This window comes from Lethenteron reissneri, chromosome 27, assembly GCF_015708825.2.
Source record: "Lethenteron reissneri isolate LAM-NWPU_2019-01 chromosome 27, ASM1570882v1, whole genome shotgun sequence".
NCBI classification, from domain to species: Eukaryota; Metazoa; Chordata; class Hyperoartia; order Petromyzontiformes; family Petromyzontidae; genus Lethenteron; species Lethenteron reissneri.
Window position 1 is genome coordinate 18,531,858 of NC_083805.1, and position 17,730 is coordinate 18,549,587.

Here is a 17,730-nt window from a genome sequence, read left to right on the forward strand (position 1 = left end):
CAACATAATACAACATTATCAAATAAAAGTGGGAGTCACTCCACCCTTGGTATATTATATGTTTTCGCCTCGCTATGTTCTGCACACGTGAGTTCCCTGAGTGATTTCATACAATTTTCACCCCTGTAAATAACCACCCGTTATCATCACTTTTCCACAGTCCTTTTTAAACGATCCTGTAAAGCCAGAGTGGACAACCATTTCTTTATTGAGGGTCGAATTGGGCTTTTAAATACATTTGGTGCAGGGGGAAGGACACAAACTAAGCACAAAAAGCAGTTCCAAAGAAATTGGTTTTCAATTTAGATTGAATAATTTAACAGTGCTCCCAGTGGCTTCCTAATATCGGAAGGAAGTGCGTTCCAGGCGGCAGCAGAAGCGCATCTGAAATCACGCAATGCAGTCTCCGTCTTTGTTCGATGGTCAGCCAAAATCCGCAGATGCTGCGAGGATGACCATAGTTTGTGTGATGGTTTAAGCTCATTGATGAGTAATCGATATTGTAATAGATATGTTGTTAAGTGTTAAATCATGAAAACTAACATTTGTTGTTTTCTTCTTCCAGGTTGGATGGTCGTTGGTCTAATTATTACATTGATTTTGATCATTATTTCTTTAATTCTCTTATTGTGTTATTTTTATCGAAAATGGAGAGGCAAAGGTATTAACCACCACACCAATAATGCTGATTATACCACGGCTTAATTATAAATCAGTTTGAAACAAAACAACATTTAGGACACTGTGTGTCATGAAAGGTTATTAAGGTCCACGCATTAAAATAAATTAAACTAAGCTTTTTTTATTTTACCAGCTAAGACCCACTGCGCTCTACAGCTATTTTTCAGAAGCAAACTGGCTGTCATAAATTGTAGCTTAATGAAGTGGCTTATCACGTGGAAACGTATTGTGGTCAAATACTCTAAACGCACATTGATTCTAAAAACCTGAGGACCTGGAGAAAAATCCACACGACCACGGGGAGAGAGACATGCAAACTCCAAATATACAACAGGTGTCAGGGTCGGGATCGAACCCACGACCTCCTGTATGCCAGACGAGGTAGTTCACAGCAAGGGGAAGAGTGATTAAGGGTTGTGGAATAAAAAGTACGGAGACACGCGACACTCTCACTCACAATCTTCTTGAGCAGAAAACTGAGTTTGGCAAAGAGGGGTGGTCGTCTGGGCTTTTCAGGGAGGCAACACGCTGCAGATCAGAGGGTGCTTGAAGCACTTGCAGAGGCGCTACACACATAATCATAATAATAAGATGCCCTCTCAAGAGTAGCAGACACGTCCAAGAAGCTGGGTTCTCATCCAGTAGAGCTCCCAGTAGTGATTCTTGAAGTTCAACTCCATGCAACTGCACAGAGTCCCGCTTGGGTTTTGAGTCCAGACAAACCCGAGTGGTGTTGTCTGAGGTTTATGGAGCAGGTTCCAGGCGTGGGCTCTCTACTCTTCCAAGAGATGGTCTCTGTGCTGTGCCTTTGCCACACCCCAATAACCCCACCCATTTGGGAAACTACTCAGGATTTTGTCCTAAACAAGTCTTAGTTCTATGTGCGCAAAAAAATAATACGGGAAAACATTGATAATTTCTCATACCATACTATATTGCATCCTATACTGCCTCATGCAAAATGTCACGTGTATTTCTGGTACATCGTCACAGGAGTTCTCATTATCCGTTAATGAAGATAGCAGCCATAGAAGTTTCAAACTCATAAGATTGGCGGTTTACTAGTTTGTTGTCCTCCCCATGCACCTACAATTAGCACTGTTGGCTACATATGGTGTGAAAGAAGTTATACACACACATACAACACATAATAGTGCATTCGCAGGATTTACGAGCTCACAAATACCAGTGAAATGGGGATTGACCAATTTATATATGAGGTTAAGAACTTTATGATTTGAGTAAAGTTTATCTTAAAATGTATCCTCGTCCTCAAGTTTTCCCTCATTTAGAATTAACGTCAGGCGTACAGAGTATTTGGCTGCTCCTATAAATCTCCACGTGATGATAAGCCACTTTGTTGAGCTGATATCATTTGTGGCCGGGTCGCTCCTGAAAAGAGCTACATAGCTCAGTTGGCCTTACCTGATAAAATAAAAACATGTCCATTTATATCGTTCTTTAGATACGTCCAGTGCTCACTGAGCTGCATTGGCTTCCGGTTGCCATACGAATACATTATAAGGTCCCACTCATCACACACTACTTTGCCTGGTATGCAGGAGGGCGAGGGCTCGATCCCGACCCTGACGCCTGTTGTATATTTGGAGTTTGCATGTTCTCCCTGTGGTCACATGGATTTTTCTCCGGGTCCTCCAGTTTTTTCCTCCACATTTAGAATCAACATCACGCGTTTCGAGTCTTTGGCTGCTATATATTTCCACGTGATGATGATAAGCCACTTTGTTGAGCTATTATTTTCGATGCCGAGGTTACTTTGGAAAAAGAGCTATGTAGCTCAGTGGGCCTTACACATGTAAAATAACAAGTAGTTTTTAGTTCATGAGGCCGGCTCATTATGGTTCTGGACTTCTACGCCTCCATGTCGACGCTTCCCGCCTTTACAAAACCCCCAACGTCGACCAGTGTGGTGAAGAAAGTTAAATTAATCCGCCCCCCATGATCCAGACAGTGTGGGCAGCCTTGATCCAGCAGTGGATTGCCAATAGAGCGGTACATGAAAACTCTTAATTTTTTTCACGCAATTTTTTTTTCATTTTGTCGTTCACTACCGCACTGCTTACCAAGTTTTTGTATCTCTCATTTGTATGGATACCCAACCGTGGGAAGTTTCAAATGGTAGGGATTATACAGGAGTCTCTCTGATTGATGAACTTTTCTATGTGAGTATACTTTTTTTTTAAACCTGTTTTTATAACTAAACCGTTTAAGATTAAACAAGTTATGAATCTGGAAAAAGAACTGAACGTATAACTGAAATACTTTCCAAAGATGCACGACAAATTCTGTCGTAAATCAGTCTGATTCATTGTGTTTATGACTATACAGTAGTTCGAAGTAACATTACAATAAAAAATTAAAAGCTCCTGTAAATGCATACACCCTACGTCAGCGTTAAAGATAATGGAGTGTGTATCAAAATCACCGTTAACTTTAAATTAATGTTGAATTTCACGCCCTGGAACTGTATTGTTCATTGAAAAGTGACAAATTTGGAGAGTACATTATGAAAAGATCTAAGAATGTATCTGGACCATTGCTCTGACCATGGGCACAATAGAAATGCAGCACCTGCTAAATTGGCAAAAAGGCATTAACACGCCACTATAACTGTGGCAATACTACATTTAAATTCAGGTTGGCTACGTATGGTGCGAAATAAGATAAAACAAATACCTCTATTTTTTATCATACACAAGTATAATTGTTTCTTTTCGGATGATCACAGGATGGACACTGGACGTCTAGACAGAAACTGATTTACAGGAACAGAAAAATGCTGCAGAGCTGCATTGGCAAAAACCCTCAACACCTCCTCGATGAACTGGACATCCAAGGGACCATCTCTCACAGCGTCTACCGAGAGGTCCAGTGCACTCGCACCGTCTCTGACCGTGCGGCAAATCTGATCCAACATTTTCTGAACGACGGCGAGACGGCCTGCCAGAACCTCTTAGACGGCCTCCACGCAACCGGAGACAAGTATCCGGGCCTTGCGGACTGGCTGGTCTCCCTCGGTATGTAGCTGCATTGTGGATCATGACATACAATTGCCCTTCTGCCCTCACCTCCGATAAGCACGGTTGTTTACTACGTACGGTGTGAAAGAAGTTCAACATATATACTACACTATGCATTGCTATACACTACACTATACACTGCACTACACACTACACTATATACTACAATATGCTAATATACTAAATAGAAAACGAATTTCTTTCTAAATGCACTTTGTGTGTAGTTTGTTTTCCTTCCCCCGTACCTCCGATTAGCATGGATGATACATACGGTGCGATACATTTTAAACATACATACATGGTTGCGGTGGGTTTTTCATGGACTACTTTAGAATCCGAATATTTATGCTGGAGGAATCTGAAGAATTATTTAGATTTTTTTCCAGATGTCCAGTAGGAGCACGGGGTCAGAAAGTTACAATAACAAACAATAAAAAGGAAAGGAAGGCGTGCAAAGTATAGGAAAGTTAAACAAATCACGAAAAACAATATGTCCAAGGAGTTATCAAAGCCTTCTCCAAGTTTGCACACATATAGGACGTAAATCTATATTGTCTAATATGAAAAAATTCTAATCTTACATGTTTTATTTCTGTGTGTCCTGACAGAACGTAAATCCATTGTGGTCGTTGAAGGAAGAAATATGCGTCTCGTCCGCAGAAATAAACTTAATCTGAAGCTGTGGATCAGCGACGACCCAGACTCCCTCCTAGAGGAGCTGGAGAGAAAATTGATCATTCGGAAGGAAGTCTCCGACGAGGCCAAAAATCAGCGCAATTCTTTAGAAGCCACCGGGTTCCTACTCGACCACATTGTTAGCTGTGGGGAGGAGAGGTGTCGGGAATTCCTCGATGTGCTTAAAACCATACTCAGGTATCCAAAAGTTAACAAATGGATGAGCATCCTCGGTAAGTACATGAGTGTGTACGAGACCGCCATGGTGGCGAGATGTTACCCACCTCGCCTGGTATACAAGAAGTCGTGGGTTCAATCCCGACCATATGACGCCTTTTGTATATTTGGAGTGTGTATGTTTTTCCCATGGTCGGTTAATTTGTCTCCAGGGTTCTCTGGATTTTCTATCCACATTTTGATTCAAAGTACGTTTTATTTCTGACCTGATCCAGTTTTGCGATCCCCAAGATTGATCACGCCATCCTCATTTACACAACGTGTGCTCCTCTCTTGATTTAAACCCTTTCCCATTCCGATGACGTCCGTGTTCGTTATCAGAATAAAATAACGTGATTGGTACCGAGGCTCCCACAAGACCATATGGGACGATGTGTGGCACAGTTTTGCGCCAGTTATCATAGAGTGTGTTCTTGTCGCTACTGTTCTCTGCAGTGAGTAATGAAGTATTTAAAACAATGGTACTGCTATGCCTCTCTAAATAAAATTAATGCCGAATCGTTTGCATATTCTGAGATTTGGCGGTGAACGTGACACTCACCCTGAGACTTGCAGTCATCTCGGAACGGGAAAGGTTTAAGAGTCAAATGTTCAGACCTGTAACGTATATTGGAGGTAAATTAAAAAATATATATATATTGAAAGGTAAACTGCACTTTGCTAAGATAATGAGCAGATTTTCAATGCATTCTACCACGTAAACGGATAGATTTGACTTAAAACGTCCGTTATTGCAGGAATTCATATTCTTTGGTTCTTTCGATAAAGTCATGTAGATAGAAAAAATAACAAAAATCAAGTGAATAAAAAATACCACGACGTTTCGATCGCAACACAAACGGTCGTCATCAGGAAAAGGGGTTAGCCTCTAAAGGCAAACAGAGTATAAAGGTTTGGAGATGGGCGTAGCCCAAGTGTATCAGAAGCACTAGCAGCATGTATGGGCAGCATCACGTTAGGAGCAATACTTCTGCCAAGGCTGATCATTATTTTAATGCTGCTGTCTCACACGAAATTGATTTCTCTAAAACAATGGTACTTTGCAAGCCGACTGGCTATCAACAAAGATTCGTTCATGAAGCCATCCATGTATACAGACACAGACAATTTCAAACGAGAGGATGGTTATAGACTCAGCAATCATTGGAAAGATGGCATCAACCACTTTGGGTCAAGACTTTACTTGTTTTCTTGTCAATCAACCTCCACTGTCAACAGTGTGGTGTGTGGAGTCGGGTGCAATGATTTCCTGGCGGCCCTTTGCTGCATTGGCATTGCTGCTGCATTGGCATTGCTGCTGCATTGGCATTGCTGCTGCATTGACATTGCTGCTGCATTGGCATTGCTGCTGCATTGGCATTGCTGCTGCATTGGCATTGCTGCTGCATTGGCATTGCTGCTGCATTGACATTGTTGCTGCATTGGCATTGCTGCCCCGCACATGCTGCTGGTGTTGCTGATACACTTGGGCTACGCCCATCTCCAAACCTTTATAAACAGTTCGCCTTTAGAGGCTAACCCCTTTTCCTGATGATGACCGCTTGTGTTGCGATCGAAACGTCGTGGTATTTTTATATTCACTTTATTTGTATGATTTTTTTTCTATCTACGTGACTTTACCAAAAGAACCAAAGAATACACATAAACTGTTGTTGAAGCGGCAATGAAGCTAGGTCGCAGCAGCAGCTTTTGTCTGTCCATTGAACAAAGATGGTCACCACATTGCGTAATTTCAAATGCGCTTCTGCGGCCGTCGGGAACGCTCTTCCTTCTTATAATAGGAAGCCACTGGAGCAATGGACTTTACATTATTTATATTAATATCTATTTTTTTGGAACTGCTTAGTTTGATGTCCTTCCCACGCACCTCCGATTAGCGTGGTTCGCTATGTATGGTGCGATAGAAGTTCAACATAGATCATTCTTGTTTTCTCCCACGAGCAGTGGTTACCTTGCCATCGATTGTGGTGTAGTATCCAGAGTCCATTCCTGCTCCCCGGGCCGAGTTTTTCTGGATATTCATGACAGGTTTTGCAAGAACGGGGACCATGTGGCCTCTAAAGCCCACTTACTTTTTCTTAACGGTCAATGTGAAACAGAAGATTAGTGCTGGATTAAAGTCACATTGGCAAATGTGATTTATAACTTTGATCCTTACCTGTGTCGTAGTGATAGTTCACTGTCCACGTGCCATTTTATTGAGGGACTACTACTGCTGTGTAGTATCTTGGTGTGGTCTGGGACTGTTTTTGCTGTTGTTTTTGATGACTTGCCCAAGTTTGATGAATCGACTTATATAGAGTAATTAATATATTTGGAATGAATTCATATTCATTGACTTGCTTCCCTTTTCCTCTATTTTTCACTCCTATCGTGTTTTGTATTGCTTGCTGTTGTAACTTCCAGATCTGCCCATAATGTACATCTGTGAAAAAGAACATCATAGCTCATTGGATTGTTCCCTTAGCCTAAATAAAGATTCGTAATCTGTTATATTCCCTAATCCACGTGTTCCTCTACCTGTCCATTCTTCTTCATGTACTTTTTTATTTGTATCACTTGTCTATGTTTCTGACACATTTGCTTTGTACAATTTATGATGTTAACATAAAGTATCTAACATTATACTTTTACTTACCCAATAGAAATGAAGGCAGATCTTTACAGAGAAGAGAATAGTTTGCACCAAGGTAAGGTTACACCATCTTATTAAGAGAATAGACCCCTCAACACTGTGGGGCGCCACGGTGGGTAGGATATGTTAACTATCTCGCCTGGTATACAGGAGGTCGTGGGTTTGATCCCGACGCTGACACCTGCTGTGTATTTGGTATTTGCATTTCTCTCTCTCCCCCCCTGGTCGCGTGGATTTTATTCAGGTCTTCCTGTTTGTTCCTCCATATTTAGAATCGACATGCGTTCAAAGTGTTTTACTGTTATAAATCTCTACATGATAATCCACTTGATTGAACTATAATTTGTGGCCATATCGCTCCTGAAAAAAAGAGCGATAGAGCGCAGTGGGCTTTACCTGGTAATATATTTAGTTTTATTGTTTTTAGTTTAGATAGGTCTGTGTAAGTAGAAGTATATAAAATAAAGAGCCTACATTTTTAATTAAGTCAGGTTCTCGATGCGGCAGACTCACTTCTCTTTATGCAAGTCTACTGGCCACTCTTTCTGTACGGCTTCCTGAGACAAATTCGCATTGAGATGCTATGTTAATCCCATATTGTACGGTACTGCATTGTTTGCGAATACAACTTTCTTGCAGTTGAGAAGGCGAGGATTGTGGTCGTTGACGGCAATGCGCTATACATGATCCGTGGTAAAAAGCCTGAACTAAAGAAGTGGATTGGCAGTACGAGCTCCTCAGTTACTTTACTGGACAAGCTGAAGACGAGGCGACACATCTCAGAGCACGTCCACTCTAAAGCCGCGGGGATGGTCACAACGGATCAAGCCGGATTCCTGCTCGATCACTTCATCGATGGAGGAGAGAGGAAGTGTCATAGCCTGTTGGAGACACTCCAGGAGCTCAGAGAGCACTACCCACAAGTTGACAAGTGGCTGGATTCACTTGGTACAGGAACGCACTTGCACAATATTTAATATCAGTGCTAATTTATGTCGAATGTATGTTGAACTTATTTCGTACCGTATGTAGCCAAGCGTGCTATTCGGAAGTGCGGGGGAATGACAACAATTTAAACACATAAGCAGTTCTAAATAAATTTGTTCTCAATCTATACCACCCCATCTCTAATGAGATGAGGCGGTAATTCAGGTCATTTGGTTATGATATTCAATTCTAGATTTGAAGTTTTCGTGACTGCAAGGATTCATATTCTTAGGTTTTTTTCGGTAAAGTCACGTAGGTAAAACATTAAAATTAATAAAAGTAAAATAAAATAAAAATCACGACGTTTCGGAGGCAACACAGCTTCCGTCTTCAGGTGGAACCGTCAGAGCCACGACAGCTGTATCAAGTAAATGAGAGATTACAAGAGCTACCACTCCGTATATATATAATGGTTGGAAAGGGGGAAGGGCCAAGTACGGCACACTTTTTATTAATATGGTAAGGTGAGGCTTAAGAGGCTGAGCCTTTGTTATGGAGAGGTACGGTTTGTGACTAAGCCTGGCCTACATAACAATAGTGTGAAAAAAGAAACAACTAAACATGGTAAAACAAGCCTGGCTGTCTATCAATAACCTGTAATAGTTGTCTGTCAAATAAGATGGTCCAAATAAGTGTAGTTAAATCTTTTTTTGCATGGTTAATCACATCTTTCCAATGATTACTCAGTTTGTAACCATCATCACGGTTGAAATTATGGCTGTGTTTGTATATTTGTACTAGCTGTACTACCCGGCTTCGCCCGGGACTTGTATCCACCACGGCCGGCCGCCTTTGTCTCCCCAGTGGCGATGTTAATACGCTACAGCAGTTACTCGTTTTGCGGCTGAGTCCCTCCCTCACCACTCTCCCTCCCTCACCACTCTCCCTCCCTCACCACTCTCCCTCCCTCACCACTCACGCACGGCCGCCTTTGTCTCCCCAGTGGCGATGTTAATACGCCACACCAGTTACTCGTTTGAGGCTGAGTCGACCTAGGGGAGGTTCAAATAATCGTCAGCGGTGGTGGCCGTGAGCGGGAATGGAACTCGGTTCGCCGGGTTTGTAGCGCAGCGTAGCGTTAACCACTACACCCACCGCTCCTCACACACCACACACGCACAGACACACACACAGACACACACGCAGACACACACAGACAGACACACACACAGACACACAGACAGCACGCTAACCACTACACTACCGCTCCCCACACACCACACACGCACACACACAGAGACACACACAGACACACACACACAGACACACACACACAGACACAGACAGCACGCTAAGCACTACACTACCGTTCCCCCTACACAACACACGCGCGCGCGTCCATAGGTACACATACACGCGCTTGCTGCAGACACACACGACTTTCAGGGTGCGTACGGCAGTAAACGACTGAAATAATAAAGCGGCAATGCTGCGCAAGGAACGCCTTAGACCTGCAACACATTTGTGTAATGCGAGCGTAAACACACAAACACATACAAACACATACACACACATACATAGACACACACATACATACACACAAGCACATGCACACACGTTCATACACACATACATACAGACACGCAGACATACACATAAAGACATAGAAAAAAACCCACATACATACACACACACATACACACAAACACATACATACATACACACATACATAGAGACACACAGACATACACATAAACACATACACACATACACATGACCCGGCTTCGCCCGGGACTTGGATCCACGATGCCCGGCCGCCCATTTGTCTCCCCAGTGACGATGTTCACACACGACAGCAGTTACGCGTTTGAGGCTGAGTGGACCTAGGGGAGGGCCAGGTCCGTTTCAAATAATCGTCAGCGGTGGTGGGCGTGAGTTGGAATCGAACTGGGGTCGCTCAAGCAGCATAATGACTATTTGTACAAAGAACATATAAAGAATCGATTATAATAACCAGGCTACAGTCCACATTATAGACTGCCAGTACACGCAGTCAGCTTCATAAGCAGGCTAGAGTGTACATGATAGAGTGGCAGTACGCTCACCGAGCTTAATAAGCAGGCTACAGTGTACATGATAGACTGGCAGTACGCTGACCCAGCTTAGTGACTATTTGTACAGTGAACATTTAAGTAATCGATTGTTGGCGCGTTGGGTTTAAAAGTAATATTAATTGCACACATTGTGGTGGGGGTGGAGTGAAGAGTAGGAAAAACTTTGATGAATTTACCTCAGAGTGGCGTGGTGGGTGTCGAGGCCTAGTAGCGTGCAGAGCCTGCGGCCTCGCCAAAATTGGCCACCCGGCAGAGGCAGGGTACGGGTGGCGTTCCTTCCCCCCCCACCTCAGCGCGCCAACAATACTGTGTAATGGCTATTATTTAATTATTTACGGAGCCTATGAAAGTGGCGAAGGCGTGGCTAGCCGTTGGCAGGGGCAACCGCCGTCCAATGAAACTGCAGCCCTTGGCGAAGGCGTGGCTAGCCGTTGCCAGGTCCAATGAAAGCGGCGAAGGCGTCGCTAGCCGTTGCCAGGGGCAACCGCCGTCCAATGAAAGTGCGTATGGTCCGAAATCCACACACACACAGACGGACAGACAGACATTCACGATTTTATATATATAGATGGCTTCGTGTACAAACCTTTGATGGTAGCCAGGAGGTTTGCAGAGCACCTTGGTCTCGGAAAAGACAATTTCATGAGAGCCCACCGAGTTGTAGCAATGATCGGCAATGGCCGAAGAATCCACCAGAAGGAGCACAAGTCAGATCTGAAACACGGCAGAACTGATTCTTCGGCCGTTGCCGATCATTGCTACAACTCGGTGGGCTCTCATGAAATTGTATTTTCCGAGACCAAGGTGCTCTGCAAACCTCCTGGCTATCATCAAAGATTTGTACACGAAGCCATACAAATATACAAACACAGACATAATTTCAACCGTGATGATGGTTACAAAATGAGTAATCATTGGAAAGATGTGATTAACCATGCAAAAAAGATTTAACTACACTTATTTGGACCATCTTATTTGACAGACAACTATTAAAGGTTATTGATAGACAGCCAGGCTTGTTTTACCATGTTTAGTTGTTTATTTTTTCACACTATTGTTATGTAGGCCAGGCTTAGTCACAGACCGTATCTCTCCATAACAAAGGCTCAGCCTCTTAAGCCTCACCTTACCATATTAATAAAAAGTGTGCCGTACTTGGCCCTTCCCCCTCTCCAACCATTATATATACGGAGTGGTAGCTCTTGTAATCTCTCATTTACATGATACATCTGTTGTGGCTGTGACGGTTCCACCTGAAGACGGAAGCTTGTGTCGCCTCCGAAACGTCGTGATTTTTATTTTATTTTACTTTTATAAATTTTAATGTTTTACCTACGTGACTTTACCGAAAAAACCTAAGAATATGATATTCAAGTTTCATTTATTAGGTATAGCCCTGTGAGCCATGCGGCTCTTAAGTCAGGTGCAACCGCAACAAACAAAATATGAACACAGAACATCCCAAAGCGACGACGCACAACAGAAATATCCTAGAATAAACCAGAAAATATCGCCCCCAAAAAAGAACGTATTAAAACGCTGTGTGCAAAAATCACAATGTGGTGCAAGCCAACAACAACCATAAAACAATGTAGATTAATCATATGTTTTCTGCAGCCCCCACCCGGCCCTGCGCACCACAAACCCTCCCCCCTCCCCCCCCCTGAACTCCTGCAGCCACGATTCTACAAAACCCCAGCCCCCCCCCTTCCCGCCACAACAGCAGATCATTCTTTCTCACCTGATGATGGACTATTGTGTTGCGACCGAAATGTCGTGTTCTTTTATTATTATTTTCTATCTACGTGACTTTACCGAAAGAAACAGAGAGTAAGTATTCATAGGCAAGCTGGTATTGTAGTTGGCATATGATGACGTCATTTTTTACGACAAACCCCGCACCAGCGTGACGCGCAACAGTGTTGAATGTACCGCAGAAAACAACTCGCAGATCGTGGTTGTGAAAGAGGGGACGAGAGAGATAATCACCAGGAGCCACGATGATCTGAAACAGTGGATCGCCAAGGACCCCTGGGTCCTGCTGGATGAGCTGGACAGCAAGTGGTACATCCAGCGGCACGTCTACAACACGGCCAGAGACATCAAGGACAAGGGCGAGTGTGCCGCCTTCATTCTCGAGCACTTCATCAGCGGAGATGAGGAATACCAGAAGCTGCTGGTAGCTCTGAAAGCCGTGCATCGACATTACGATGATGCACTACGTACTTGGCTAAGCTCTCTAGGTAAGTGATGCTCTAGGTAAGTTTTTTAAACCATCACATGAACTCCGGTCGTCCTTGCAGCAGCGGCATTTGGCTGGCCATCGAACAAATATGGTCACAGCATCGCATGTTTCCAAATGCGCTCCTGCGACCTTCTGGAATGCTCTTCTTTCTGCTATTTAACAAGCCACTGGATCTATGCACTTTTAAATAATCTCGATTGACCAGAGGAAGTGTTAGACAAGAGGACGCCAGATAAAAGGGGAAAACCTACTCTCATTTGCAGAGAGTAGTTTCATTGCCAGGGTGAAGAGTAGAGGGGGAAGCAGACAGCTCTGTCTCGACCTCCTCCCCAACGAAAAACTCCCAGATCTTATTCCGTTTGTCATAACTGAGGCCGTGGGATGTGTGTATAGGATATTGCACATGTCTATGAATTGTCAGGAAAATTTAACTTTACTCATTACCCTAAATAGAATGTCTCGTTCAACTCTATCAAACGCATTTTCCCCATCCAGCATCAAGGCATGTGCGGCGAGATTGTGCCTGTTAGTAATCTCTGTTGTATTGACGAGGGTCCTGACGTTTTCAGCAGAGTCTCTTTTTTTGACGAAACCCGTCTGAGCTGTCCATATAATCGCTGGGAGAATCCTTTTCAGTCTATCAATTAAAGTTTTAGCTAATACCTTATAGTCTGCATTTAACAGAGATAGTGACCTCTAGCTATCCACCATATCTTCTGGGGAGCCTGCTGTTGTTTTTTCCAGGATTTTTTATAAGCATCCGTGCTCCCGTCTCCATAAGAGAACCTCTGATATGTACACTTTAAGTGTGTTCCATAATATTTGAGAAGAGAGGCAAGGATAGAGCAGAATGAATCTGAATACATTCCTCAGTTTCCTCTGTGATTTCTTAAACTGTTAATTGTCCTCTAAGAATCGACGGTCTAGTGATGAATAATTAGTCATTATCTGCTTTCGTGTGGTAACAGGGTCCTTGAGATAAGATAGTAATAATCGATTCTGGAAAGCATCTTATAGGTTCTAGAAATGTGAGTGAAAACTTTTTCAGTAGGGTGGAGGGTCCTCCAATGGTCTGTCAACTGGTGTTGAATGATTGGTTCAGTGAGTAGAAGCTGCTGTGCCGCGTTTTGGTCAGAAACAGGTGAGTGCGATTTATCAAGAACGAGATCTTTAACCAGTTTCCAATTTCCTCCTGCGAGAAGGTCCCCATTCCTTTTCTCAATCAGAGCCGTGATTAGAGTAACACTTTTGAATTGACTGGAGTGGGGGGTATAGACGTTCAAAAGGGTGACATCCTTGCCCGACAATTTTCCTACAAGATATATGTACCCCCTTCGGGGTCTAATGTGAGAATTTCTTGGGTCATTTATATCCTTTCATTAATGAGAATAGCTAATCCTCTCGTTGAGTGAGATGCGTTTCTTGCAGGAATGCAACATCAGCCTCATGCTTGCCTAAAACATGAGAAGGGTACGCTGTCTCATGATAGGGTGGTTCAGAGCGTTTACATTGAGGGAGACTTTTTAGTTTGATCATAGAGGGGGGTTTTCTTCAAAGTTACTGGGGGTCAGGAAAGCGCGATCCAGTGTGTGTTGTTAGTCATATTTATTGGCAGTCATTTCAGAGGGTGGAGGCTTGCTTTGGCTGTGGACCATCGCTGCATGAAATAAAAGGGATACAGGGGGATAAAATACAACCGAACTACGCACAGTCGAGTCCCACCCAAAAGAAAAACCCTTGGGTTCAAAATGTGGAGCCCCCAACAAAACCTTGGCTTTTGGTGAGACTCGAGTGCAGCACCTAACTTCGTATCTTAATTTAATAAACAGAATACAACCATCAATATAGGTCGATGGATAACAAAGTGATCTTGAAGAACAAATAAAGGCGCCCATTGCATCATCATTCTCAATGCTTTTGTAGGGCTGTTACAGAGGGGCTGTATGTGTAGGGCTGTATGCATAGGATCACACGGGTAACAAACACAGTGGGCGGGGCTCCGTGAGTACACGGGGAGGTGCCCGCAACGACGTCCGCACCGGGCGGCCTGGGGGGCTGCCCGGGGGGTTGTGATCCTCCGGGGGGTATAAATGGGGTTGAGCCGGAGAGCTCGGGGGGGAGTTTAGAGTAAAAGTAGGGAAGACAGAAGATCGACTAGCTAGAGCCCTGGACTCCCCTGGGACGCCGCCCTTGTCAGGGCCGCGCAGGACCGAGCCAGTGGCGTGGTCCCGTGAACCAGAGTTAGTACTCTGGGACTCCGGGTACCGTAGCCCGACTGACGAGTGTCTGGCCAGATAGCCTCCCCTAGCCCATTAGTGGAGGACCAGGAGGTAGGTCAGGGGTAGCTAGTAGAGTATTCCCAGCTATCCGGGTGAGGGGGCCGATACACCCCTCTAATATTGTATGTCCGCAGTGCGACTACTTGTACGAATAAACACGTGTGCCTTACAACGGTGTCCAAGCGTCATCAACGGTACTTCACTTTGAAGAAACAGGAGGACACAATGGGCGGGGGTTGTCAGGATGGGGTAGTAAACAGGCCCGAGCCCTTGATATTGTTGAGACTGGAGTCAAGGGAAAATGGAAGTGGTGAGGGAAGGGGCTCAAACAAAGAAATCTGAACATATGGTAATGATAAGAGAGCTTTGTATGTAGCTCTAATCAGGGGATAAGAGGAGTATGACAAGGGTTAAACAGGAAGGGAGAGAGCTGGATGTAGACTGAGGGATGAAGAACACGAAGTGGATTTGAGGGTATCCCGCTCTCCTGGGCATTAGCCCAGGATGACTCAGTTACTCCCTGCCTGGTCAACTAACTGAAGCAATGGGGCAGGCAAAGGGAGGTTATATGGGAGGAGACCTCTGATTGGGGGGAGAGGGGGCACCCGGAGGGGGCAGGGCTCACAAATCAGGGAGACTATGGGGAAAGGGACACAACACTGTACAGAAGTTGAGGTAGAAAAAGAGCGATTAGAGAACCGTACCAAGAGGGGGTAGAAGGGATAAGGGAGCAAGGGAGGGAAGGAAAAGATACACCGACAGGGTTTCAGATATGGAGCAATCAAATATGACGAGGCGAGGTATTAAGTGGGGGACAACAGAAGGTGGAGGATGTGGAAAGGGGCAGGAGGACAAAGGAGGGGAAATAGAGGTTGGAGTAGATGGACAAAAAGACTGAATCCGTACCGTTGCACAGATCCACGTTAACACTCACATGGGAACTCTCGCTCTTCCTAGTCTGAATTTTGTGCATTTCCAAAGAGAATGGGTAAGTTGGTTTGCGCCTCAATCTGCCGCTGTGTGCGTATCATGGACAGGGGTGGCCTCGGACTGACCCTCAATGACCGTGTCATGTCAGAGATATAAATATATGTAACAAATGCGTGCAATTTTTTTTATGTTGTTCGTGGTAGCTGGTGCTTCTAATTAATGGGTAATTAATCGTCATCAAAAGAAGGAAGAAGGTAACTGGCACTATTTGGACACATGTAGTAGGATGGACAACAACAGCAAACTTAAAAGTATGTTCTTCGGAAAAATGGAAGGAATCGGAAAGAGAAGGAAGACCTAACAGAGAAAGGCTTGACAACGGTATGAGAAGTGATTGGTGCCAGAAATAAGTGGTACTACTTTAACATATTGGCACAAGACAGAGGAAAGCGGAAAACAAATGACGAAATGTGCAGGGGACACCTACGGGCTGTCTGCCCATGGATGGTGATGATGATGATCGTGGTCATCAATATTGCCCATTATATTATTTGCGAGATGAATACTTATTGCCACCATTTGCTGCAATCTTTTCCAGTGAGTTCTATCTAATTACATATACTTGAATGTATGTTGAACTTCTGTCTCACCATACGTAGCCAACCGTGCTAATTATTGGTGCAAGGGAAGGACAACAAACTACACGTAAAAATCTACAAAAAGAATTGAGTTTTCAATCTAGATCATTTGCAAGTGCGTAGCTCCAGTGGCTTCCTAGTATAGGAAGGAAGAACGTTCCAGATGGCTGCAGAAGCGTATCTGAAAGAACACAATGCGGTGACCATCTTTGTTCGATGACGAAAAAATAGAAGGTTTGAAGGATGAGCGGGGTTCATGTGATGATGTTTTGTGCTTCTTGACGAGATCAGCGAGGTATAGTGGTTAATTTGTGACAGCACTGTGTGTGTATGTGTCTCTTTTACAGGACTTACAAGGGAAACCAACAGCACCAATCCCCCAGGTAAGATAAAGAATTATCTGTGCATAGTCCTTTCAACATAACCACACTAGGAACAAGATCCTAGTGGACCCCAACAGCATATATTATAGAAAAGCCACTGTCAGCATTGTCAGGGCTGGCCAGAGTTAAAGTAAAAGTGAATCCCTATAAATTATAGTGACAAGAGTGGATAACTAAAAGCAACTGCGAGGATGAATGTATGCAAATAATTGAAATTATTTCTCACCGTACGTAGCCAACCGTGCAAAAGGTTCGGGGGAACGACGACAAACTAAACACAAAAATAGATCTTGATTTGAAGCTTTCGTGACTGCAGGAATCCATACTCTTTGGTTCATTCGGTAAAGTCACATAGAAAAATCATAATAGATCACGACGTTTCGATCGCCACACAAGCGATCATCGTATTTTCTATGTTATTTTACCGAAAGAACCAAAGTGTCCAAAAATCGATTCTAAAGTAATTAGTTTGTCAATCTAGATTATGTAAAAGTGTGTATCTCTAGTTGGCTTCCTAATATCAGAAGAAAGTGCGTGATACGCCGACCATCTTTGTTCAATGGTTAGCCAAAACCCCCTGCGATGATGAACGGAGTTCAAGTGGTGATGCTTTCTACTCCTTGATGAGACATGAACCAACAACAGAAAATGTTCCGCTTGTTTGCAGAGGTTAACAACTTTAATTCCAAAGGCCCGCGCTGGTTTATAACAAAGTAAACATAAAATACGTTCCGTTTGCTTCGCAGTGGATATTAAAGATTGTTGACGTTGTTAGAATTGAGTGTGCCATTTTGTGCCACAGTCAAACTACAAACTTCGAAAATTGACAGTAAGACTTTTGATAGAGAGAACTGCTGGAAGTATGGGGAGGATCCTTGGCTTTGCTTTGTGAAGGTCAAGGGAGGTGTAACTGTGTGGCAGGAACTGCTAGACTCAATGCAACCC

The 17,730-nt window shown here is 43.8% G+C and overlaps 1 protein-coding gene across 3 annotated transcripts in view; it reads left to right on the forward strand.

Annotated features, from left to right (window-relative positions):
* Nucleotides 1-17,730, forward strand: part of LOC133348681 (uncharacterized) — a 41,330-nt gene that overhangs the window by 11,666 nt on the left and 11,934 nt on the right. For 2 of the 3 annotated variants that reach the window (XM_061561626.1, XM_061561625.1), the window contains exons 5-12: nt 566-661; nt 2,812-2,864; nt 3,431-3,719; nt 4,331-4,630; nt 7,280-7,324; nt 7,909-8,217; nt 12,248-12,553; nt 16,750-16,785. In XM_061561626.1, the coding sequence (XP_061417610.1) occupies nt 566-661; nt 2,812-2,864; nt 3,431-3,719; nt 4,331-4,630; nt 7,280-7,324; nt 7,909-8,217; nt 12,248-12,553; nt 16,750-16,785 (1,434 nt within the window). Of the gene's footprint in view, nt 1-565; nt 662-2,811; nt 2,865-3,430; nt 3,720-4,330; nt 4,631-7,279; nt 7,325-7,908; nt 8,218-12,247; nt 12,554-16,749; nt 16,786-17,730 lie in introns of those variants that run through there. The other variant, XM_061561627.1, reaches the window with a different exon arrangement.